This window comes from Papaver somniferum, chromosome 1 (genome assembly GCF_003573695.1).
Source record: "Papaver somniferum cultivar HN1 chromosome 1, ASM357369v1, whole genome shotgun sequence".
NCBI classification, from domain to species: Eukaryota; Viridiplantae; Streptophyta; class Magnoliopsida; order Ranunculales; family Papaveraceae; genus Papaver; species Papaver somniferum.
The window spans coordinates 232,770,985-232,796,432 of NC_039358.1; the positions used below are offsets into that span (position 1 = coordinate 232,770,985).

General features: G+C 36.4%; 1 protein-coding gene and 2 long non-coding RNA genes across 4 annotated transcripts; 2 read left to right on the forward strand and 1 right to left on the reverse strand.

Annotated features, from left to right (window-relative positions):
• The first annotated feature begins 3,124 nt into the window (after window positions 1–3,124).
• On the forward strand, window positions 3,125–7,557 carry LOC113319014. Of its 2 annotated transcripts, none has more exons than XM_026567321.1 (6): window positions 3,125–3,519; window positions 4,230–4,424; window positions 5,018–5,134; window positions 5,545–5,694; window positions 6,936–6,994; window positions 7,117–7,557. In XM_026567321.1, the coding sequence occupies exons 1-6, from the start codon at window positions 3,325–3,327 to the stop codon at window positions 7,250–7,252; spliced, it is 852 nt and encodes a 283-aa protein (XP_026423106.1). In that variant the 5' UTR covers window positions 3,125–3,324; the 3' UTR covers window positions 7,253–7,557. The 2 variants fall into 2 exon arrangements, with proteins under 2 accessions (XP_026423106.1, XP_026423110.1); XM_026567325.1 differs by having other exon boundaries at window positions 3,385–3,519; window positions 4,201–4,424.
• A 422-nt stretch (window positions 7,558–7,979) lies between these two features.
• LOC113319026 lies at window positions 7,980–10,858 on the forward strand. Its single transcript, XR_003345024.1, has 3 exons — window positions 7,980–8,703; window positions 9,249–9,633; window positions 10,404–10,858. It is a non-coding gene; the product is annotated as an uncharacterized LOC113319026 (long non-coding RNA).
• Window positions 10,859–20,052: 9,194 nt separating this feature from the next.
• On the reverse strand, window positions 20,053–24,686 carry LOC113319033. The gene is made up of 2 exons (XR_003345030.1): window positions 23,427–24,686; window positions 20,053–23,042 (listed from the first exon to the last, which is right to left on the reverse strand). It is a non-coding gene; the product is annotated as an uncharacterized LOC113319033 (long non-coding RNA).
• Window positions 24,687–25,448: the final 762 nt, after the last annotated feature.

The following is a 25,448-nucleotide window of genomic DNA, read 5'->3' on the forward strand; positions in this document are numbered from 1 at the left end:
AGCTTTAGGTTTTCCCATTATACAGCTGAGTCTTTTTTTAGCCAAGTATTTATCCTTATGCCAGAAGATTAAGTGTCTTTTGCATTTCTAAGGCTAATTGAGTATGGGTTTGTTGTTGTTTTTCGAATGATCTATTACATATTTCTTTCCAACAAATTTTTTTTTTGTCATGATTATTTCTATGGGAATGACTGGATTATCTTTGCCAATCTAATCTTTACGGCCATCTAGAAAGGTGGTGGATCTATCAAAGTTTAATTCAATTGGGAAAGGTTATGTAGCCCATACAGATTTAGCAAAAGGACAATGAAGACAAAGATGTTTTATGGATTCATATTCCAAACAACCAAAAGTACAGTTAGGTATTATATCCTTCATAAATCTCGATAATTTGAGATTGGTAGATACAACATTTTGCAGACACTTCCAAGTGAAAATGTAAATCCTTTGAGAAGTCTAAAGCCCATAAACCTTTCCAGAAGGAATCTGGCTGACCCAAGTTATAATTATTAATTTTTCTCTGATTTAACTTTTTATACATTGATTTGACAGTAAATTTCCCAGATTTAGACGTAAGAAGCCATCTAAAAGCATTCGATTTAGATTCCGAATTGCTACCTAGAGCAATCCTAATCTTACAAATTTGTCTAGCAACAGTAACAGGAAATAAATCATGAACTAAAGAAAAATTCCACTTTTTGGTGAATGGATCGATAAGATCCTTCACAAGTGTTAAGTGAGAGTTAGTAACTGTTTTGTAAAGACTAAGGTTTCCTTCCAAGTTAGGGACCCAATTATCCTCCCAAACATTAGTGTTATTTCCATCCCCTACTTCCCAGATGCTATTTTGTTTTACTATCTTAATCCCCTTACTGATGTATTTCCAAATCCAAGAACTAGTAGATGGAATTTTAGTCTTAAAAGCTGAAGTGTTCCTGTAAATATCTAGGTTTAAGCTGCGACACCCAAAGGGCCTTGGTTTCAGTCAAAAGTCTTCAAGACAATTGAGTTATAAGTGCCAAGTGTTCCTGAAATATCTAGGTTTAAGCTCGCCCATCTTTAGTAATGTACTCAAGGGTATAACACTTCCCTATAGTATTCTCATCGACAACAGTATAATATGGATATTCAAAATTGACGATAATAATTCAAGCTTACAAAAGAGCATTGAAGTTTCCACATTGTGAAAGGTTTAACAAACAACAAAATGACTAAGAGGAAGGATGTTGAGCGAGCTTTAATCTTCAAGGAAACTTTAGGATTATCGTGTTGGCATATATGTATTGGGAAGAAGGTAACATGAATATTATAATGAACTGTTGCCTTATCTTTCAAAACATGATTATGAGCATGAAAAAAAAGAATAAGAAATAAGCCGCAATTATTCCAGGTTTGTTAGTAATTCCAAATGGCAGTACTATTGTTTATATGCGAATATCTTGAAATGTTCTGTCAAACATGATTATTTATTTATTTATTCTGGCAGAGGTGTAACATAATCCGATGATGGATCAAGGTTAGAAGGATCGAATAAACTACAAGTGGTAGAATAGGAAGGTGAAGAAGGAACTTCAAAAGATTTAAAATTAGAAATGAGGTATTTGAAGAATTTGTATGGATATCAACAAGTTCCATGAGATGCTCAAGATGGTGGTGATTGTAAATATTATAATCAATTACATGATATGTTGAACATACTGTGACTACAAAGGTGAACATATCCTTGATGATTGAGGTTCTGATGAAGATGGTGATTCCGAGGAAAATAAAGATCCCCAACAGAAATTCGTTTTCCGATGGAAGTGATGGTTACGCAGACTAATGGTGTATTGTGGTTCATTTAAACTTAAAAAAAAAACGATGTTCTTTGGTTAAAAATTAAAAATTACAACAGATTATTCAGAAAACCACATTAATTTGGTTTAATAAAGAAAAATCACAACGAGAATTTTCAAAAAAAAGTAAATAAACCGTTGAGCAAGACAAACGGAAAAATCACCACAGGTTACCGCGGACTAATCCATGGCTGACTAGCACCACAAATCTGTAATTATGCTGAGCCATGACTTAGCTAACTGAGCGCATTGCTATATTTGACCAAATTTCGCTAACAAAGAAAACCATAGAACCATCATTTGGGACATACATATGGATGGCCCTAACTAGTGTGGGGTAATAATGGATGTCTAATGAGTGGTTAAGTTACTTAGATACCGTTGTTTAATTAATTAATTTTTAAAAATTTATTTTTTTTAGTTTATTTTTTTTATTATTAACTTTTTTTTAGAAACTTGATTTTTTTCCTTCCTTTTATTTTCTTATTGCAAGGAATTATTTTTTTTTACGACAATTACAGAGCAAAGTTCGGTGAACAATAAAAAATCAAATTATCAGCCGAAATTCTCATTTTTCTTCATCCTGAAAGTGTTGATGACGGTTCAGATGATAATTAAACATGAAGATGATAGCCGAACTTCACTTTATGAAGAATAATAATACTAAGGTCGGATGTCCTATTTTTTTTTATCGAATCTGCCGAACCTAAGTTATGCAGTTGCAGAATTAAGTTCGGATGATAAACTTATTAGCCGAACCTAGATATGTTTTCACCAAACACAAGTTCGACTGATAATACCTACGTATGTTTTGAAAGAACTTAGGTTCGACATATCACCTGTCAGCCGAATTTAGGTTTGTAAATAAAAACAAAAAATTAATAACTTTAAAAAGAAAAGTTAAAAAATAACTAATTTTTTTAATTTAATTAATAAAATAAAATAGAAGTAAAAAATATATATATATAAAAATAAAAAAGACATTTTTGTTATTATGAAAAATGGTGGATAAGGGACACCACAGAAGCACTATTTAAAATGCTCCAAACTTTTTGGATATGCCCCAAATGATGGTTCAAACCATAGTGCTTGCTCCTGCTATCATAGTACTTGCCCATTGCTACATTTGACCATATCTCGCTAACCAAGCAAACCATGGTGCTTGCTCTTCTGAATATTTGGAATATTTCATTTCCCAACCAAAACCCAAAAAAATCAGCCCAAAAGAAGCCAAAATCTAAAAAAAAGCAGGTGCAAAAACCCCAAACAAAAAGTAGGTCTTCTCCTCCTCCTGTCTGTGGCCTGTCATTCGGTGGTTCTCATTCACACGTATTATTTTCTCTTCCAATATCTTCTTCTTCTTTCTTCTCCTCCTCCTCCTCCTTTCTGCCCCAGCAGATTCAGATTCTCTTCACTTTCTCCTCCCAATAAATCACTAAACAAAAGAAAGCTTAAAGGGTTCAGAGAAAAGGCAAAACAGAAAAGAGAGATGTTAAGTCCACTGAGACTTTTAACTCCACTTAATCCAACCTCAACACCCCTTTTCTCTTCTACTTCTTTTGATTTTTCATCTAATTGTTACGGGTTTTCTGAAAAACCTGTTTTCAGAAAATGGGGTTTATCAAAGCAGAGATCTTCTTCTACTTCAAAGTTTAAATCAGGGAATCTTAATTCTTCAAACTTGGTAAGTCAGAAATTTCACATGTATTAGTTTAATTTGTCAACTGTTCGTGATTTAATTGAAAGTTATAGTTCAATTGGGTTGAATTTGGATGTACAATTTTGATACTATAGCCAGAGTAATAGTGAAATTGTAGGATAAATTGTGATTCAATTTCAATTTGGATAAGTGTTGGTATCTATCAAATATGGTAGTGGTCAAATTATAGAGTTGGTTTTTTAACGACTGGAATATGTTTGTTTTAATGCACCAGTCAAGAAATTCGGTGAACTAGTCTTTGCCCTGTGTATAATGAATTCTGTAATCAATGGGTATTGTGTTTATTAGGCTTGAGTAATACTACTCATATATATGTTGAAGACCAGAAATCCTTATTCATACTTGAATTTGAAGCTCAAGTATAATGCTTATGGTAATGACAAGAAAACAGTATGCTAATCTATCGTATTTGTGAGTACTAGGGAATACATTTCTGGGGTGGGGTAACTACCATCTTGCTATGAACAACTATGCGTAGCCTCTTCACGTTTTTGTTTTTCTCTTAAAATGTTCCCTTGTGTTTCCTTTTTCGTTAGCCTTCTTCTTCAAGTATGTAGGCTAGTTGGGGTGTTTACTAGGGAAACTTAAATAGCATGAAGAATCATATCATGGCGTTGTTGGTTTTCACTAATGATTTACTGCCAGGGCCTGTGTTTGTTTATGTACTGGTATAGTGGCTTTGCGGATGTATGAGAAGAGATGAGGATGCGAGTAGTTCGAAAAATGAGGGGGACAGTGAAGTGCGGATGTTTGGATCTGATGAAGATTTTGCCACAAAAGTTCCTACTCAAGCTCAGACCATGGTAGAAGGCTCAGGGTCATATATGGTGTCTGAATTCAAACCTTCCTCAGATGTGGACTACTTGCAGGTAAGTAATGAACTTAAAAGATCAAAATCAACCATGCTGCACAAATAAAAAACACAAATCACTTTTGAACTTTTCCCGAATTTCACCCAAGTTATGCACAAAATCATTAGTCAACTTACGTGTGCTGATTCTTCTCTCTGGTTAAATGAAGTAAAAAGCGAGTAGAGTTTCCTTATATTTGTGACAGGACAGAACGAAAATGTCTGCGTATTTCTGAGATTACATTGTTGTCCCTGAATGTTAAGCACAAAGCTTTCTTTTTCGATGGATTTTTGCGATGTCTCTGACTCCGTCATTGGAGAACCATAGACCCATCTTTGCTTTATCAGGCTAGACTTATCTCAGCAAGCCGACCATTTGTCATTTAAAGTAAACACTGCGATAGTTTCAAAACTTATGAGTTGGGATCAAGAGTCTGATTTTGGCTTGTAAGATTTCTTCGTCTCAGTGACGAATAGTATAGTGTTGCCTCACAAAGAGATTGCATCTTACCACACTAACAAAGTATACACTTTTCGATTTTGGTCGTAAGCTGGAACATATCATGGATTTGAACTTTGTTTGTTTTCCTAAGACCCGTTTAATTTGTTCAGGAGCTGCTAGCAATCCAACAACAGGGTCCAAGAGCAATTGGATTTTTCGGGACACGAAATATGGGTTTCATGCATCAACAACTTATTGAAATTCTTAGTTATGCGATGGTTATAACAGTAAGTTGCTAAAACCTTACTTTTACTTGGATTTTAAATTCTGAAGACTGGCACATAAAATTGTTATGAATTGAGCTAAGGTAGTCTAGCAGTGGCACACTTGTGTATGACTTGCATTTAAAGAATGCTGTTATTCACTGTTGATGAACCCAATTAACATCTCAATGTTTTGCCAGTTTGACTACTGACTAGCGAGCCTTCATCCTGTTGCATGCTCTTCTAGCTGGTCAAATAAAATGTTTATTTTGTGGATTATCCTTTTTATTTGATGATTGTATCAACCCAAGATTTCTGGTTAGGTCCTATTCCAGTCTATAGGTCCGTGTGATTTCTATCTAACGGGCGTCTAATTGTTTTGGTTGTGTTTTCCTGTAAATTCCCTGAATCTAATGATATTAGTTTGGCGGCAGAAAAATCATATTTATACATCGGGAGCATCTGGGACAAATGCAGCTGTTATAAGGGGTGCTTTACGGGCCGAGAGGCCAGAGCAACTTACGGTAATATTACCTCAAAGTTTGAAGATGCAATCTCCCGAGAGCCAAGAATTACTATCTAAAGTAAGATTTCCTACTCCCTCACTGTTTTATTTGATTGGAAAATTGTATAGTTTGGTTGTTCTGCACTTTCTCTTTGGTCATTTTGTTACGATTTCCTTTTCCATACAGACAGTCAGAGTACCCTTTCCTTTGGTTGAACTAGCTCATCATTTTTGTTATCTGGATTAATCATTGTTTTTGGGGTTGAGTTGATTTAGGTGTACAATTTGGATTGAATAGGTATATAGTGATCCAGGAATCTTTATTAAATAAATTTTCTGTTGAGTTTCTATTTGTGTTGATTTAACTTTTCTACCTTAGTAATGATATTGAATTCACTTTTTCATGCTTATATTCCACTTTCAAGATGTAGAAGTAAGAAGTTACACTGGACTAGTGACCTGAGTGTGTTTGTTTCATATTTGTGATTCGAGAACATCGATAAACTTGTTTCGCCACCTCTTTGGGTTTTTTCAGATTAGCTTCTTTTCTCTAGTTTAGATTCCAAGATGTTATTTCCTGAAACAAAGCGATCTGCTTTTTACTAGGAGATGCTGTGTCCCAAGGCAGTTATATGATGTAGTCACGAATTAAGGACAATAGTGACGAATCTATGATGTAGTCAAGAACAATAGCGACGAATCTATCTGAAATACGATCAGTAGTTTTAGATTTTATAAACCCAAAATGTGCTGAACTAGACCAGTGTATGTGCTCAACTTATGTCAAGTTGATGACAAGAAAAATATATGCTAGCCTGAGTCAAGTGAACAAGTGGTGTTAAGGCACCCGAAACATCAATGTATTGGGAAGATGATTGATGATGAACATGCACTGCAGCGTAGGTCAGTCAATTGCTTTAGCCTGCTCTTACCACTAAGGTATTGATTATGCTTTGGGACCTCGTTAGTGTTATGGAGATTTTAAGTGCAGACTGAAATTGTTTCATTTTAGATGTTGCCACCTCCTTCTGCTCCCACAGACAAGCAATCTCACACAATCCCTGCATATATACTTGTTGCGTTTTTTTTGTACATGTCGTGTTAGATCTTGTTCCTTCAATTTGTCATCTCTGAAATAGCGCATGTCTTGTGTGATGGCAATTTCCTTGTTTTCATCTTTTATTCGGTAACATTTCGTCGAGCATTTGGTAACATTTCATCGAGCATATCTTTTTTGGGGAACTTGGGCACACTGCACAAGGGAAACAGATTATTGTTTTGTGGGCTGTCTTGTAATGCACTAACGTCGTTTATATGTAGGTGAAAAATGTGATAGAGAAACCCCACAATGATCATCTCCCTTTGATAGAAGCTAGCAGGTCAGGATTCTCGTCTTTTACTTATATTCCTTCTTCATTGCGAGTTAAATTACAGTTTTTTTTCCCTTTCAAATTTGGTCGTAATTTCTCAACCAGTTCTCTTGTTTCCACCTTATCAACAGATTGTGCAACTGGGACATCCTATCAAATGTACAACAAGTCATTTGTTTTGCGTTTCACGACAGCCGCTTACTTATGGAAACATGTCAAGAGGCCAAGAACCTTAGAAAAATCGTCACTTTGTTCTACTTAGATTAAAAAACCTGAAAGTTCAAGATATTTATACATCACTTTAGAGAAAGAAAATTGTGTCTTCTTCAGTTGCTAGTGTTCCTCTTCACCAAAGTATTTGAAGTAAATATTGAAATGGGCGATAAACCGAAAAGAGAGGTCTCAAATTCGAGGTTACATCATTGAAAATTCGGGAAAAGAGCAGTCGAAATAATTGTTATTAATTGGATCATGAATGAAATTTTTATTGCCTTGAAGATATAACAGCCTATTTCATGTTTTTGCTACTTGGAAATTGATTGTAAATTTACACCACTCTAGTTTCTCCGACACACACTGCATTGGCAGATTTGCCTCTTGAGCCAATACATATGACTGCAATTGTAAAGTTACAGGGTTGCTGAACATAAGTCTATTGGCACATGGCAGCCACATTTTACGTTATTATCAACCCAATGAGAGTGCCCAGTAGACAAACTTCTGTCACTGATAACTAATCGGATACGGTTTCCGGTTTTGGGCACATCCGTTTTGACGGCCCTAACAACAACCCAGCCTACGAGCAAAAGTTTAACTCAGGTGCATCCCCTCAAAACCCTGATGTTGAAAAGAGAGTAACCTGTTTTGGGGCATAGCATAAATTTTTTGAGGCATACTCAATTTGGGCCGAACCTTGTGTATTTTGCCTAGGTTCGGCCGGATGCCTCAAACATTTTGGTATGCCTCAAAACACATTTCAAGAGAGTAACCTGTTTTGAGATAAGTTTCACAACCTAAGAAAGGCGCCTCACTCCTTGAGTTTCATCGCCTCCCAAAAGAATATCAAGATCAGGGTTCATCGCCTTGCAATTTTTGTAAGCTTACCTGAGAAATCAGTGTCTGTGGTAATTTCTAATCCTGATTTGTTGAATTGCATCTTATTATCAACTTCACCATCATGTCAATATAGTCATTAGAAATGGATAAATTAGATACTGCTTGTGATGATGAAATTGATTGCTGTTTAGATTGTGATGTTGAATTGTTTAGTCACTGTAATAGTGTGATTTACTTATGGATTTATGATTTTGGGGGTTGTATGTTTCTTTAACCCATCCACTGAAGAATACAAAAATACCTTAATCACCTTAGGAAGATTCCGATTTGAATGATTCCCTACAAGAGATGGGGTTTGTCTCCTGCGAGAAGTTCAAAGAGACAGAAGACCACTATTGATAGTGGTGGTGAAAACAGTAATGAGAATGAGAACGAGATAATCTTCATTCTTGAATGAGCATAGAATTTCTTTAAGGATGGTGGTTGTTTGGTTCGCTTCTGAGAAGAAGATGATGGCAATAATGCTTGTTTGTGACTCAAATGGGTTATATACTATGCCGTAAATCTTTTAAAGCATTTGCTTAGCGGGTTTGTAATCTCCAAAGGTTTGATTAAGAGAAACTCCACAGAACTACTGTGGCAGCTGCTCAAGATATACTAAGGTCAGTTGAATTTATCTGAAGAGCTTGCAATCATTTGAATGTGTTCTGCTTTTATGTTAAGTTGGCTTGTCTCAGTAACATTTAGCTTGTTTAGGTTTGTCTGAAATTGGAAGCACTATTAGGAAAGAAACTGTTGGTACTAGAGTACTGAATCGAAAAATTTCTTCTATTTAGGGTAAATTCTTGCTCTTCTTGAACGATCAGATGATAATAATATAGGCATGACATTGCATACAAAATTTAAGTTGCCGTTGTAGGTTGGATCTGTGCAGCACATTCAAGTACACAGCATATTTAGTACTAAATCAGTAGTAATTTGGGGTACCATTGTTGTTAATCGAGTTGTTTTCAGTTTCTGTTGATTTTTTCTTTCGTTTAGTGTTCTTATTGCATCTCTAGCTAGTAAAATTGAGACCGAGTGAGATTTGAAACCGATTAATACTTTTGCTTTTGTTGTTTATCAATGGTACAGAACTTATTAATAAGAATTACTTGTTTCCACTGTAGTTATATCTTTTTGATCATTATCTGGGCTTCTTCTGTAGATTGTTCTAGTGGTGGTTGTCAGTGTTGGGTTATACCATGTGATGCTGAGAGAACGCAAGTGGACAACAGGTTGGTGAAAACTTCGTGTTGAGCATTTGAAGACGTCGCCTATGATGCGGAGGACATTTCGTGACAAGATTCAAAATGAAATGCGGAAGACATTTCGGGATGTTGCTTACGATGCGAATACTTGGAACCCAGTTGGACTCCATCTCAAGATGGCTCGTAAAATCAAAGATGTTAACCTGATTTTGTTTCAAGATGGCTAAGAAAAATCTAGGAATACATTCACTAAAGAATACAAAAAGGAGGATGCATGTTGCTGCAGAATGCACCCCTTTTACATATAGGCAGTCAAGCACCCTTCCTTTTTCGCTATCTAAAGTAAGATTTCCTACTCCCTCACTGTTTTATTTGATTGGAAAATTATATAGTTTGGCTGTTCTGCACTTTCTCTTTGGTCATTGTGTTACGATTTCCTTCTCCATAGAGACAGTCAGAATACCCTTTCCTTTGGTTTGACAAGCTCAGTATTTCTGTTTCTGGGTTAATTATTATTTTTTGAGCTGAGTTGATTTAGGTGTGCGATTTGATTTCAAAAGGTATATAGTGATCCAGGAATCTTTATAAAATAATTTTCTGTTTCGTTTCTGTTTGTGTTGATTTAACTTTTCTACCTTAGTAATGATATTGAATTCACTTTTTCATGCTTATATTTCCACTTTCAAGATGTAGAAGTCAGAAGTTACACTGGACTAGTGACCTGAGTGTGTTTGTTTCATATTTGTGATTCGAGAACATCGATAAACTTGTTTCGCCACCTCTTTGGGTTTTTTCAGATTAGCTTCTTTTCTCTAGTTTAGATTCCAAGATGTTGTTTCATGAGACAAAGCGATCTGATTTTTGCACATGTCATGTTATATCTTGTTCCTTCTATTTTCATCTCTAAAATAGTTCATTCCATGTGTCATGTATTTTTGTCTTATCCAATTTCCTTGTTATCATCTTTTACTCGGTAACATTTCATGGAGCATATCTATATGAGTTGTGTCTTTTTTGGGGAACTTGGGCACACTGCGCAAGGGAAACAGATCATTTTTTTGTGGGCTATCTTGTAATGCACTCACGTCCTTTTTTCCACCCTTTATATGTAGGTGAAAAATGTAATAGAGAAACCCCACAATGATCATCTCCCTTTGCTCTTATATTCCAATGTAAGAGCAAACCCCGCAAGTGACTTCAATCAGGATTCTCGTCTTTTACTTGTATTCCTTCTTTGCGAGTTAAATTACAATCTTTATTCTTTTTTCTTTCAAATTTGGTCGTAATCTGTCAACCAATTCACTTGTTTCCTCCTTATCAACAGATTGTGTAACTGGGACATCCTATCGAATGTACAACAAGTCATTTGTTTTGCGTTTCATGAGAGTCGCTTACTTATGGAAACATGTCAAGAGGCCAAGAACCTTAGAAAAATTGTCACTTTGTTCTACTTAGATTGAAGTCTCAACTTCGAGGTTTCATCATTTACAATTGCGGAAAAGAGCAGTGAAAATTATTGTTATTAATTTGAGTATTCATAAATGAAATTTTTATTGCCTTGAAGATATAAGATAACAGCCTATTTCATGTTTTTGCTTCTTGGAAATTGATTGTAAAATTGCACCACTCTGCATTGGCAGATTTGCCTCTGGAGCCAATACATATGACTGTAATAGAATTTTAAATATCAAACTTTTTCCAGACATCAATGGGAACCCGAAAAGGGATATCTTAAGATGGCTTTTAACCAAAATTGGCAAATTTTCAGTGTAACTCTCCAAATCAGTGTCCTCAAGCTATTGTCTTGTTCTGGAAAGAATTTTGGAAGCTTAATGTGTCTCAAGGAATAAAGATTTTTTTTTTTTGGAAATGCATCCACAATGTTTTACCAGTTAGAAAAATCCTAGGAAAATATATGGACGACATTGATATTGATTGTTTTACCAGTTAGAAAAATCTTAGGACAATATATGGACGACATTGATATTGACTGCATTTTTTTGTAATCATCCTTGTGAATCTTTACAACACTTGTTTTTTGATTGTTCTTATGCAAAATCTCTATGAATGCTTCCTCCTTTGGCAGGTTTGAACTTCAACCTCACATCTGATCTTTCTTTTTTGAGCTTATACACTAACTGGATTGCAGGAAAATCTACAAACAATATTATTGAAGTAGTTGCTACTAAATGTTGGTTGATATGGAAGGAAAGGTGTATGAGGGTGTTTCAGGATAAATCTACTTCTAGTCTTCGGCTCTCTTTGGCTGTTCTTAGACATTTAAAATTTTGGTCTCCTAATTCTTTGAATCCTGCCTCAATTGAAGTTGGGCTTAATCTTACAAACAGTTTAGTCACAAGCCCTATAAATAACCCTATTAGGATGTCAAACAATAATAGTACTTGGCTGCCCCATGTTTTGAACCAATTCAAGCTTAATTTTGATGCGTCATAGATTAATGAAAATGAAATTGCAGGTTATGGTCTAATTATTCGTTCTTCAGCAGGTACAACTATCCAAGCTGGATCTGGGACCATCAATGCCTCCAGCCCTGAAGAGGTAGAAGCTCTAGCTTTTCTTGAAGCAGCAAAGTGGGCAGCAATCATGAACTACAAAGATTTTTGGATAGAGGGATATTGCAAAGGAGTTATTGTTTTCACTCAGGGTCACAACAACACAATTCACTGGAGAAACAAGGCCATAGTAACTAAAGATCAAAGAATCCTACAGACTTGTGAGCACTTTTTGGGTTTTATTTTCATCCATAGGAGTAGCAATAATGTAGCAGATGTTCTGGAAAAGCAAGCAAGAACGCAGTGCCATTACAAACAACAATGGAGACTAATGCCACATTTCCTCTTTTCTGCTTTAGCTGTTGATGTTAGCTCTTTAGCTTCAAATGTAATCACATCTGAGGAAAACCTGTTGGAGGTTTCTCATATTTCAGTTCCTTACACTGAGATAAGGGTAGCCAACAGGGAAAATGGCCTCTTGTAATTTTTTGTTTTGTTTTCAATGATATTAACTTTCAAAAAAGAAAAAAAGACTCCGCGATGGTCATCTTTACGTCATCATAAAACTTTCATGAGAAACACAAAATTATCTTTTCGAACACCTGGTTTAACAACATAAGTTTCATTATAATACCTTTATTATTGTTCTTCTCAATCTCAAAGTAAATTTCACTCATCTGGTCTCTCTTGTTACAAACCATGAGCTAAATCATCGTTACCTGATTTTCCCAAAGCTTCCTACTCTCCGGCGACGTCTCTCCCACCGGTAAATATCTATCCTTTAAGAACTTCTTTGTTTTTCTGATTATCTCTCTGTTACTTTTCAGGCTTCGCTAAAGGCACCCTCACTATTGCTAGTTTCCCCTCAACCCATACCTCATCTTCACCCTATCCTACTTCATTAATTGTCGTATCCTTGAAGAGAATTTCACCCCCTGATATTCGGCAAGGTTTATTGTCAGTCTATGTTTGAATATCTTTCTTTGTCCCATATCCTAATCCCTTGCAACTGCACTCATTATTCTTATCCCCATGTGCTGCCTAGTCTGGTCGCCCTCAATCTTCATCCACATTTATCGCATCTCCATTTGTTTTATCATGAAAAACAGTAACAAAATTCAAATGCACAAAAAAGTACCACACACCTTATCCCATGCATTTATTGCTTCTTTTAAAATAAAATGGTGGTTGTTTGGTCTTTACCTTTATGACTTAATGATGAGTCTCTGTAATAAACTCTCAAAGCTATTCAAAAAAGAAAAAAAGTTTGTATCCACCTCAGATCTCTTCCCGAAAACCTCTATGAACATTCAACCTCCGCCCTCCTCTGAATCTCCGATGGAGCTAGAGATGATTGACAGGATGAATTCTCAGCTATCTCTCTCAAAGTTTATTGTCATTCTAAAAGAAACTAGCTCAAGGTGCAAAAATAAAGCACAATGCTTTGTTGTTGCACACATTTTCTGTCCCTTCAAACTCAATATAAGAAGAATGATGCAAATGCTCCAATTTCTCTGGGTTTTAGCTTATCAACCTCTAGCAACTCTAGTGACTGGATCGGATGAAAACAACAAATTCATCACTGAGCTCCAGAATCAAGATGATGTTCAAAGAGCCATAAGATACTCTCGCTCAAAGTACGATGCATGGCTTCTAGTGGTTAAAGCTTACCAGTTCGCTATTCCGTCGGCTTTAATAAATACTACTATCGTTAACTTTTAGGTTAGTTATCTGAACCTTCCCATGGAATTCTTTGGGGAAGGAATACCGGAGATGATAGCGAATAAGATTGGCACTTTTATCATGAAGGAACTACCGCAGGATTGCAATAATGCTAGGCCTTTCATTAGATGTCTTGTACAAATGGACTTAAACAAAAAGCTCGAAGCAACCTTCAGATTGTACCATGAAGAAAATGATTGGCTAGATGTTATGTTGTACTACGAACCTCTCCCTAAATCTTTCTGTAAGATCTGTAGAATCATAAATCATCCAAAAGAAAGGTGTAGAGCCCCTTCACCGGATTTCTTCTCTCCCGTTCTTTATGAGCCGGAATATGAAGAGGTACCAAATATGGCGCAAGCATACGACCAGATGGAAAAAATACCACCTGTAGGGAAACCAAGCGTGGCTGAGGAAGTTTCGAGTTTGAGGAGTTGATAACGTCATCATCCAGAATGACACAAAACCTACCGGCACCTAAAATTCCACCAGGTTTCAGCATCAAAGTCTCGGATACTGATTTTGAAGACTCAGTTGACAGCACGAATGAAAGTGAAGTCTCTATGGCTAGTAACTTTGCCTCAAAAAGGTTATGGATGGAGACAGAAGAAATGGGAGTTAACAAAGTACAAAGATGGAATCTACCTGGAGAAGTTAATGCTAATTTGGGCGGTGCTTTCGAATACATCCATGGTCCACCACATGACTCAACCAGGACGAGGTCAATGGAAAGCTCAGTTACTGTTTCAGAAGAGAATCCATGGGACCATCATGTTTCGAGAAAATTGGTCCTAACTGCAACTAATGAAATCCAACTTTCAGAGACTGGGGCACCCAAAGAGGTGCCTTTATCCACAAATTTCAATCTGGCTATTGAAAGTCAAAACGACCCTCTCATAAGTAAAGAGATAAGCATCGAAGAGAAAGTGAAGCTTTCTGCAGAGGAATAATACAAGGAAAGAAAAAACCTGAAGGAACAAAGGAGGAAGATCTCAAATCAGGGAGAAAGACTTAACATGCCAAAAGATCCAAATCAACAAACTATGGCACCAGGATTAAATCTCAAATTGAACAAAGGAAAGTTGTTGAAACTCATACAAGATGATGAACATCTAGGTCAAGGAATGGATTTGAATAAATCCCCAATCTTCATTTCTGAGGAAATCACAAACCAAATCTCGGTCAGTAATTCAAAAGGAATTGTTATCAATCAGTCGGGAAGTGAGGGAAATGGAAAATTGCAAAAAGGGAAGTCGAAAAGAGTAAAGGCAAGAAAGCACATGATGGAAGCCCTTATGTTCAAAAGGAAATTGCAAAAGATAATGGGTGAAATCTCGGAGGATCCAAAAGAAAAGAAGCATAACCAGTGTGGATCGAAAATTTCTGAAAAAGTCCTTATCCCACCTCATCTGTACTTTTCTGCTGGTGAAAAATCAATTGATTCCAATGAAGTCATTGAAAAAGAAAATCCCAGTTTCACTTTCAACACCAAGAAAATAAGTGAAAAAAGTGGAATATCATCATTCAATGGATCAGATCAACTGCAGAAGACGTTCTATGTTCCTCCCATTTTCAACTCACCACCATTCAATGTCATACCTTGGTTAGTACAACCCTTTGAACCACCTCAAAAAATCCATTCTCTGGAAGCTGCGATAGTGAGGACGCCATTTGGTGGTGCTGTGAAAGATTCAGAAGGTAATATAGACGATAAAAGAGACAACATAAATGGGGGAGAGGCGTCAATGGGAGCTACTACTGAGGAGGTAGAGGAGGAAAATCAGGTAAGTCACTCACAACTTCTTTTTCAATTCAGAAATCAATATACCTACTGCAAGAATTTTTATCACAGTAGACTAGAAATTTCTGCTCTAAATTACTTGTGTCATCTTAATTATCTGAAATATAACAACTCTAAATCTTCATGCCAATTCTCCTAGTTTTTGGACGATAATTGAAATTCGTCGGAAATTCCTACAGATTCTTGATCTAAGGCTTTTGCTTATCTCTGGCCTTTGTTTTTCATCCATCTTTAAACAATACCTGATAGCCTTTTTGAATCTAGAAACAAATCTTTTCAGGTGGCTCTCTTTGGTAACTTCTCACACATTTCCTGTTACTCTTTAAACCCTGATCAAGTCAATCATACCACTCTTAACAAGATATCTAGCATCCCTGCGAACCCTGCCACAAGTTGGCCAACTACGATTAAAATGTCTTTGAATATCCTGGGATGGAATGCTCAAGGTCTAGGAAAGCCTTTCACAAAGCAACACCTACATAACCTTGTTAAAGAGTACCATCCGGATATCCTTTTTTTCTCTGAAACCAAACAACCTAAGGAAATAGTCCAGAAGACCATTAAAAAGCTTAACTTCTCTGACTATGTGGTAATAAACCCTAAAGGTGTCATAGGAACGGCGGGAGGTCTGTTCCTTGCTGGGAATGCCAACATTAATGTTGACATTATTAACATGAAATATTGTTAAATTGATGCCATTATCACCGACACAGCCGCATCTCTTCAGTGGATGCTATCTTGTGTTTATGGCAACTCTTATAAGAAAAACAAACTTCAATCCTGGGATTACTTTCAGGATATGACTGGGTCTGTGGATCTTCCCTGACTTGTGATGGGAGATCTAAATTTTGTCCTAGAGCCTGGGGAAAAAAGAGGGGGGGGGGGGGGGGGGGGGGGGGGAGCTATAAACCAAACTGAGAGTCTTTTCTTCCATAATCTTATAGATAAAGCAAAGCTTATTGATGTGGGATTTATAGGATACCCTCATACTTGGTCAAACAAACGTAAGGGTAAGGATTTCGTAGAAGCAAGATTGGATAGATCTATAGCAAATAATAGCTGGCTAACAACTTTCCCTTATGCTAACCTTCATCACCTTCCTCCAATAGCTTCTGATCATTCTCCTATTTTTCTAAAAACTTCTCCAATTTGGAAAGACGGTGCAAATCCTTTTAAATTTTTTGGTTTCTTCTTAGAAGATCCTTTCTACTTTGAGATTATTGAAGAGGCCTGGAAACTGGATATCCAGGGCTCTTCAGCTTTCTCTCTTGTGTCCAGATTAAAAAATGTTAAAAGATTGATAAAGAATTGGAATAGGGATTATTTCGGGAACATTCAACATCATATAAGGAAAACAACAAAAGCAATAGTGAGAGCTAAAAATGTTAGAAATCTCCCGGAAAACTCCTCAGAAGTTATTCACCTAAATTCGGAACTAGAGAAGTGGTGCCATTTTGAGGAGGCCATATGGAAGCTAAAGGCCACTGAAAATTCTCTTAAACTAGGGGATAGAAACACAAACTTCTTCCATATGTCGGCTAAACAAAACTACCGTAGGCTAAGGATTAACACCCTTAAACATAAGAATGATGAATGGTATAAAGATAGAGAGGACATTACAAATGCCATCCTGTCTCATTTCTCGAAAATGTCTTCTGACAAACTTTGATATGTTATGAGTTATCAAAAATTTTGATATTTCAGTTTTGGAGTTTCTGACAAACTCATCTTGATTATCTATAGAACAAGCTTCTTATACAACTGACCTCTGCATTGGCAGATTTGCCTCCTGAGGCAACACATATGACTGCAAGTGTGCAATAGATACCAAGATGGCAAAAATTGGGAAGTTACAGGGTTGCAAGTAGTCTATTGAGAGCCACATTTTAGATTATTCTCAACTGGGTGAGTGCCCATGATACTAATCGGATACGTTTTCGGATAATATCCGTCCGTTTCTATAAAAACCAATACCGTTCGACGGCCCTAACAACAACCCAGCCTCAAAACCCTAATGCATGAAAAGAGAATCCAAGAAAATCAACTGCATATAGCCGACAATCGATCCAAAAACCCTAATTGCGGAGAATCCAAGAATATCACATGTCAATTTTTCAGCCTCCAACCTGATGTGTCTCATTTAGGGCCAACGTATTAAGGTAATTAATCCTTAACCCTAGGATTAGCTGAACTTGAAATATGGGCATCATAAAATGGCAGAGAGATTGGAGATAAGTTTCTCAACCTAAAAGAGGCGCCTCACTCCTTAAGTTTCATCGCCTCACTCCTTAAGTTTCATCGCCTCACCGAAAAAAAAATCAAGATCCAGAGAGAAAAGAGAGGAAATGCTATGTCAATTTACTAAGAGCAGCGCCTTGCAATTCCTGTAAGCTTGCCAGAGAAATCAGTGTTTGCAATTGCAGTTGTTGGTAATCTCTAATCCTGATTTGTTAAAATTGCATCATCTTATGATTCTTGTCATTAGAAAATGGGTAAATTAGATGCTGCTGCTGCTGCTAATATGGATTGTAATATCAGATGCTTAGATTGTGATTTTGAATTGTTTAGTCACTGTAATAGTGTGATTTACTTATGGATTTATGATCGTTTTGATTTTGGGGGTTGTATGTTTATTTAACCCTTCCACTAAAGAATACAAAAAGTTTCTTAATCAATTTAGGATGATTCTGGATGGTTAGATAAAGGGATCCACGATTACAAACTAGTAATTGTCTATTCATTAGAATCAGTTCCACATGTAAACCAGATTCATTGATTAAATCATAAAAAGCTACGAGTTCACTAAACCAGATCGAAATGGGGTTGGTCTGAAGACCAAATTCAAAGTAGTCTTCCGTTGGCTTCTGAGAAGAAGATAACAGAAACTATTAGAACGTTTGTGAATCAAATGGGTTATAGTTTTACATGAACTCATTGTGGGGCTGGTTAAAGGATTTGGAATCTCCAAAGGTCTGATTAAGAAAAACTTCACATTGCTATCGGGGCATCTGCGCAAGATTGATTCAGGTCAGTTGGTTTTATCTAAGGCTCACTATTATTCAAAAATGTTAATGAGTATTGAATATGTTCTGTTTTTATGGTTTTTTTATAGTCCCAATAACATTTTAGCTTGTTTAGTTCTCTGTCCAGAATGGAAGTACTTGCTGTGTGAATAAAGAAGCTTCACAGTACATCAAAAGTTTGTTTTAAGTTGCCACTGTAGCTTTATTGTGACTTAGAAGCATTACGTTGTTCTGGTTACCATTGTAGTTAATCAAGTTGTCCTCAGTTTCAATAGTTATGTTTCTTTTGCTCTTGTCAGGGATCTCTATGTAAGTTGTGACTGAGTTTGTGGGATTCTCTTTTGGTTTTCTGTATCGGGTTTGTAATGTTTGTTCAGGGGTGGTGTGTCGTGTGTTTAACTTGGGTTTGTATCTTCTGTTTTTGCTTGCAAAATTGTGGTTAATCAAGTAGTCTTCTGTTTCCATGGTCATGTTCTTTCGTTCAGTCATGTATTACCTAGTTTTTATTCATCGTCTTCGTATTGGTTTTGCAGCTAATTAGACATGAGATTGAGTAATGACTGGTCTTGCTTATATTGTTTCCAACTGTTAAAACTTATGATTGATAGTGTCGCTTCTTTTGCAGATTGTTCTAGTGGTGGTTGTCAATGTGGAGTTAGTGGTGGTTGTCAATGTGGAGTTAATTGAACAAGTTTTCCACCTGCTCTTTATGATGCTGAGAGAATGCAAGTGGAGAACAAGGTGGTGAATACTTGTAATTGAGCATTTGAAGACGTCGCTTATGATGCCGAAGACATGCCGGGACGAGAATTGAAATGAATTTCAAAAGAAGATTTCAAGACGTTGCTTATGACGCAGATATCTCAAAACCAATTTGTCTCGGTCTCAAGATGGCTCAAGAGATCAATGACCTCAACCAGATTTGTCTTCAAAATCTAAGAAAGATCAATGATCTCAACTAGATGTGGGGTTTAAAAAGCAAGGATAGTCTCAAGATGGCTCAAGAAATAAATGATCTCAGCGAGCTTAGTTTTTACAAGCTATGGAAGATCAATGATCTCAACCAGCTTAGTTTTTACAAGCTATGGAAGATCAATGACCTCAACCAGATTAGTTTTTACAAGCTATGGAAGATCAATGACCTCAACCAGATTAGTTTTTACAAGCTATGGAAGATCAATGATCTCAACCAGATATGAGGTTTAAAGAGCAAGGAAAAGCTAGTATTACATTCACTAAAGAATACAGAAAGGAGGATGCCTGGCACCCCTTTTACTTGTTTGATGTTTTAATTTATAGTTGTAAAAGTGTACTCTGTAATAATGAAATGAATGTGCTTTTTTCTCATATTTGTGGTCGGATGACGAACTCATTTTGTCACCTTTTCTGTTCATTTACTCATGAAATGTGCAGGTATGTCACTGTGTTATGTATTTGAGGATTTACTGGTGAAATGGCTCCTGGGATTGATGATGATACACACCTGCATCTTTCTCACCAGTCTACTGAGTATTGTTGGTTGTCGTGATCTGTGAATTTTGCCATCTGGTTACGATGGAAACTCAATTCTACCATGAGATGCGATTTTTTTTATGCTGAGATTTTGTGAAAGTTCAGTAGAACTGGTGCATTATGCAGGTGTTAAATTCATCCTCCAGTACTTTGTCATAGAAATCATAGAATACGAACTCATAGAAATCCATGGTTGGTTCATCGAATCAAATAGAAATGTATTCAACAAGAAACAGAAAACTCTACAATTGCATTCGAGTAAAAATCTCGGTTCAATCTCAAGTTTATTGAATCCAATTTGGCCTCCAAAGTGGATTATACAAAGCAAACTCCGATGAACAAGGCGGAATGCAAAACCAAAAAGAGAAAACTGAGATACAAAAATAGCACAAAGCTAAACAGGAAGCCAGGAAACAAATTGAGGATCCGTAATGCAGAGTGTTCCCACTGAATATCACGAGGCGACAGGAGGATCCCAAAAGAGTACTCGTTTCTGGAGGAAAGTTTTAACTACAGTTGAGATTAGAACGTTGATGTTGAAAGCCAGTGTCTCGAGACCTCTTTGCCACCAGATTTAGATCTGGAAAAATAATCCCAGACAATTTTTGATTCCGTGAAGCTTGCAGATTTCTAGCAGAAATCGTCTGTTGTGCCAAGATTCTCTTTAAGAAGCCATAAATTAGTACAGAAATAATGCTATCACTCTAGGAAGACAAACAGATTGAAGCCGAATCATTGGAAGAGAACGGAGTACAGCAGATTTTTTTTTACGAAAGAGCATATAGTGGCGCAATTCTGAACACAAACAGTCAATTAATAAGGTTTGATGTCCAGATGTGCATCACGATTTGCAACCAATTGAAACTTCTTAGTATGAACTATGAAGTGATACAAGTTACAAAACCTATAGAACAAAATTCCAGATAAAAAAAAATGAACCTATCTTAAAAGGTAGTTTTAAATGATAAAACACTGAAACAAAACCTTTTGTACTATAAAGATGAGAAAAACATTAAGAAAAGGAAACAAGTAGGCTGCATCTGAATATCATATAGGCATGCTACGGAACGTAACAAGTACAAAAATCAGGTGGATTAGAGACTAAAGGAGGTTGCAAAAAAGGCTTAAAACTGAAATTATTGTATTGGAAATTACTGGGAAGACATACCTGAAACTGAGTAGACATTGCTGCTTCCAGAGAGCCCTTGTGACAGGCACAGTTCTACCAACATTGATGAGAGCTGGAGGTAAGTGGAGACATTCTTTCATGAATTTTGGGGACCCCAAGTAGTTCACCTGGATGTCAAGTAGTGCTCCTTGCTGACCTATACCCCAAGTTTCTTCCCAATCTAAATAGTCAACTTTGATCTTCTAAGCTTCCATTATTACACGCGCGCATTCAGATCTAGCAGTGAATACAACCTTCTATTTTTACCTTTTGTCTTCCCTTCTACATTCATTAATGTCCCCAACATATATTCTTCTTCTGAACATGCACTTCTTCGATATTATGCTTTGCTCATGCCGCTGCTATTTCTGCCACTTTTCTGGTTAGCATTCTTATCAAACTGAACTTGCACAAAATGAGACTTTTCTGGTTACAATTTTTACAGAACTGGACTTGCTTAAAATGACCCAACTGCTGAACTATTTCACCTCCACTTTATCATATGTCAAGCTATGCTTGCTTCCTTGAGGTGTATGGAGAATGATTACGAAGTCTGATTTGAGCTAACTACCAAAAAGCATTACATATCTGTCAAAACTGTGGACAACATCTGACTCAAGATGGATGTCTAAGAGATCTTCATTGACGATGCAGAATCCCAAAATGATTTCTGTCTTAAGACGCATTGCCTCTGAAAATAGACTATATTTACTTGCTACACTGAAATTGAAACAAAGATAGATATGAGGCAATCACCACTATATCATTGGCGATGGACAAAGATAGATCCAAAAAAAAAACCTCCACGAATAAAAGGTGTGGCATAATTCTGAAACTATAGAAGCCACTGATTCAGGTGGAGCTGGCAAAGGCGGCCCAAAGAAGAAGAAAAACGAGTCATTATTCAAAAATGACCCCAGCAAAATGGCAAAACCACAGTGAGTGGCCCATTGTAACACAGGAGATAGTCAGATAGCGGCTTTCTGGGATCGAACAGATATAGACTATATTTACTTGCTACACTGAAATTGAAACCTTCAGAACCCACTTTACAAAATGTAACAAATATTTGTTACCCCCATCTGAATGCTTGGCAAGCAAATAACTCGATCATTGTAGAATACTTGCACTACTCTCGTCGAACCTTGAATTAACTTGGTAAACAATATCTGAACAAGCAACGACAAAAATCCGAGGATGCCAAGCAGATTCACAACTCAACCATCTCATATCTAAAGTTCAGAAACCCACATCTGAATCCTTCCATAAAAGTAAACATCAATGTTAGTTCTTTTAATATTGGCTTATGAAATCTGAGTTCCAGAACAGCAACTGACATCAAACAAGATTCTTCCTCCACCATCTAACAAAAGAAGACATTCTTCCTCCAAATATGGATTCCAACAAGCATGAAAGACAGGCTTGGAGAATTGATACAGTCAATCCTAAACCAATGGGTAGAGCTGGTTGTACATGCTAAAAAAAACCCTAGGGTAACAGAAGGTGCTGAAACAGGTGGAGACCCCTTAGGAGAAGCAAATGCAGCAGCAGCAGCTGAAGCAGCACCATCATACACAGAAGTAACCATAATCTTAGCAATTCCACCGCTTTCGAATTCACAATCTGATGCAGTATCTATCACTGGTTTTTCATCTACTTTTAGCGATAGTTCAACAAATCCCAGTCTGTGGAGATTATCACCATTAGGGAAGAAAACCAACATATCATTGTCAGGGCATTTGAGAAAACCGAGATTGTTGTTGGACATTGTAGAGAAATCATCAGATTTAAAGTGAATACATGGAGATGAAAATTCTGTTCTTTGGGTTCCGGGAGAAGGGCTAAACAGAAGTGGACCCAAAGAGGATTTTATTGTAGAATGTTCAGATAAAAGAAGAGGTGGGAAATGGACAGAGCGGATAGGGAAATACGATTTCCAGTCTTCAGACATATCCATGAATCAAAAAGATTAATTTACAAGATCTATTCGTCAACGGAATTCAAGAAATAACCTGAGTAAACAAAACCAATTGTGAGTGATAGACTTTGAAAATGAGAATCTGCAAAAATGAACAGGTTAAACAAGAACATTTGCTGTACCATTGTAACTAAATGAGACTTAATAGCTCGGGTTTTGCTTCAGCTTTACTATGGTCTCTCTATATCCTAATCACTAAACACCGAACTTTGAGTTCTAAAAACCTCATTTCTGGCTACTTATGATTTTAAGGATATAGCAATGGCTTTGAAATTCTCGAGCATAAATAAGAATTACGGAAGTTTGAATCTCTTATCCATATGCATATACACTGATGCATTAATCATAGTTTTAACCATCTACTGTATTACTAATCAAAAATTTCCAACAGACAAAATTTTGGTGATCAAAGGCATACCTTGTCGAATCCACTGAACGCCTGCATATAAGTAGCTTCATCAACATTCTGATCCCATTGTAACACAGGAGATAGTGGCTTTCTGGTATCAAAGAGGTATATGCTATATTTACTTGCTATACTGAAATTAAAACCATCAGAACCCCTCTACAAAATGTGACGGCTCATCCGAATTCGCGGCAGCAAACAACTCGCTCTTTGCTAGAATGCTTGCACTCCTCTCATCAAACCTCGAATCAACTTGGTAAACAACATCACATGAGATAGCGGCTTTTTGGTATTAAAGAGGTATATGCTATATTTACTTGCTATACTGAAATTAAAACAATCAGCACCCCTCTACCAAATGTGACGGCTCATCCGAATTCGTGGCAGAAAACAACTCGCTCTTTACTAGAATGCTTGCACTCCTCTCGTCAAGCCTCAGATCAACTTGGTAAACAACATCACAGGAGATGGTGGCTTTCTGGTATCAAAGATATATAGGCAATATTTACTTGCTATACTGAAATTAAAACCATAAGAACCCCCGTTCTACAAATGGGACGGCTCATCTCAACGCGCAGCAGCAAAGTCAATCTTGGCTAGAATGATTGCAGTACTCTCGGCAAACCTCGAATCAACTTGGTAAACAACATTTGAACAAGCAATGACAAGAATCCAAGGATGCGAAGCAAATTCACAACTCAACAATCTCGTATCCGAAGTTAATAAACTCAAATCTGAATCCTTCTTAGCTCTTCTAATAATGTCTTGTAATTTACTTGAGAGTAGACAACAAAGAGATATTCTTACAGCTCTACACAACATCAAGATTTTCTCCCATTTTTATTGGAGACTTGAAATCTATACTCTATTTTTGTATTCTTCAGTGGATGGGTTTCAACAACAAAGAAACCTCATATCACAGCTATTATAGAACCACAGCCAAACCAAACCATAACCGAACAATTGAACAGAATAATCTACAGATTTTGATGAATAATCCATTTCAACAGCATCAATATCAATTCCTAATGATGATATATACTATGATGCTAGTGCATCACATCTCTGATAGAGTAAATCAATATGCAATTTAAGAAATCAAGGCTTGAAAAATTAGGGCAAACCAAATCTTGAAACACACACTTACATATAGGGTGTTGTTGATTACAGTATAGTTGTTATGAAGTGCTCTATAATACTTCCCCTCTTCTTCTTGAGCTTGGAATTTCTTCTAGTGGAGTGGAGTGAGTGAGTGAGGCGCAGAAAGAAAATTAGGTTTTAGAAGAAGCAGTTCACTGCAGGTAAGTTTATGGGCTCGGATTTTGTCAAATGAGTCTCGTTAGTCAACAAGGTCAAACTCACGGATCGGTTACTTTTATGGATGATAAATTTGACTTTAACTATGACCACCTTAATTTGACTTTAACTATGACCACCTTAATTGGTCTTCTTCTTATCAAAAAAATAAATTTGACTTTAACTATGACCACCTTAATTGGTCTTCTTCTTATCAAAAAAATAAATTTGACTTTCTATGACCACCTTAATTGGTCTTCTTCTTCATTATTTTCTGTTTTCACTGAAAATTAAATAAAAATATTTAACCTTCGGTTAGAATTTTACTATTTAATTAGGACATCACTATATTTAAATTTATTATTTATTTAACTTTTATCATTTAATTCGTCAAGAAACCAACGATTTAAGATTCCATGATTACAGCCCTTGTGTTAATAATGTTATTCCTATAATGGGTCTCAAGTAATTGAATTTTTAAACAGCAACCATGACACCAAGGAACTGCATGAGAATAAAACAAAAGAGCAATTGACTAATTGGGTCAAAGATTTTATCGAAGCTGCAGCTAATATGATCAAAGATACACAAACAACCAGAAGATGACAAGAGGTATGAGTAATTTTCGACATTGAGAATGATTTTACTCCTCCCGAAGAAGAAAAATAACGTAAAGATACACAAACAACCTAAGGTCTAATTAAAGAAAAAATAAGTAATCCTGTGTGTTAAATATGT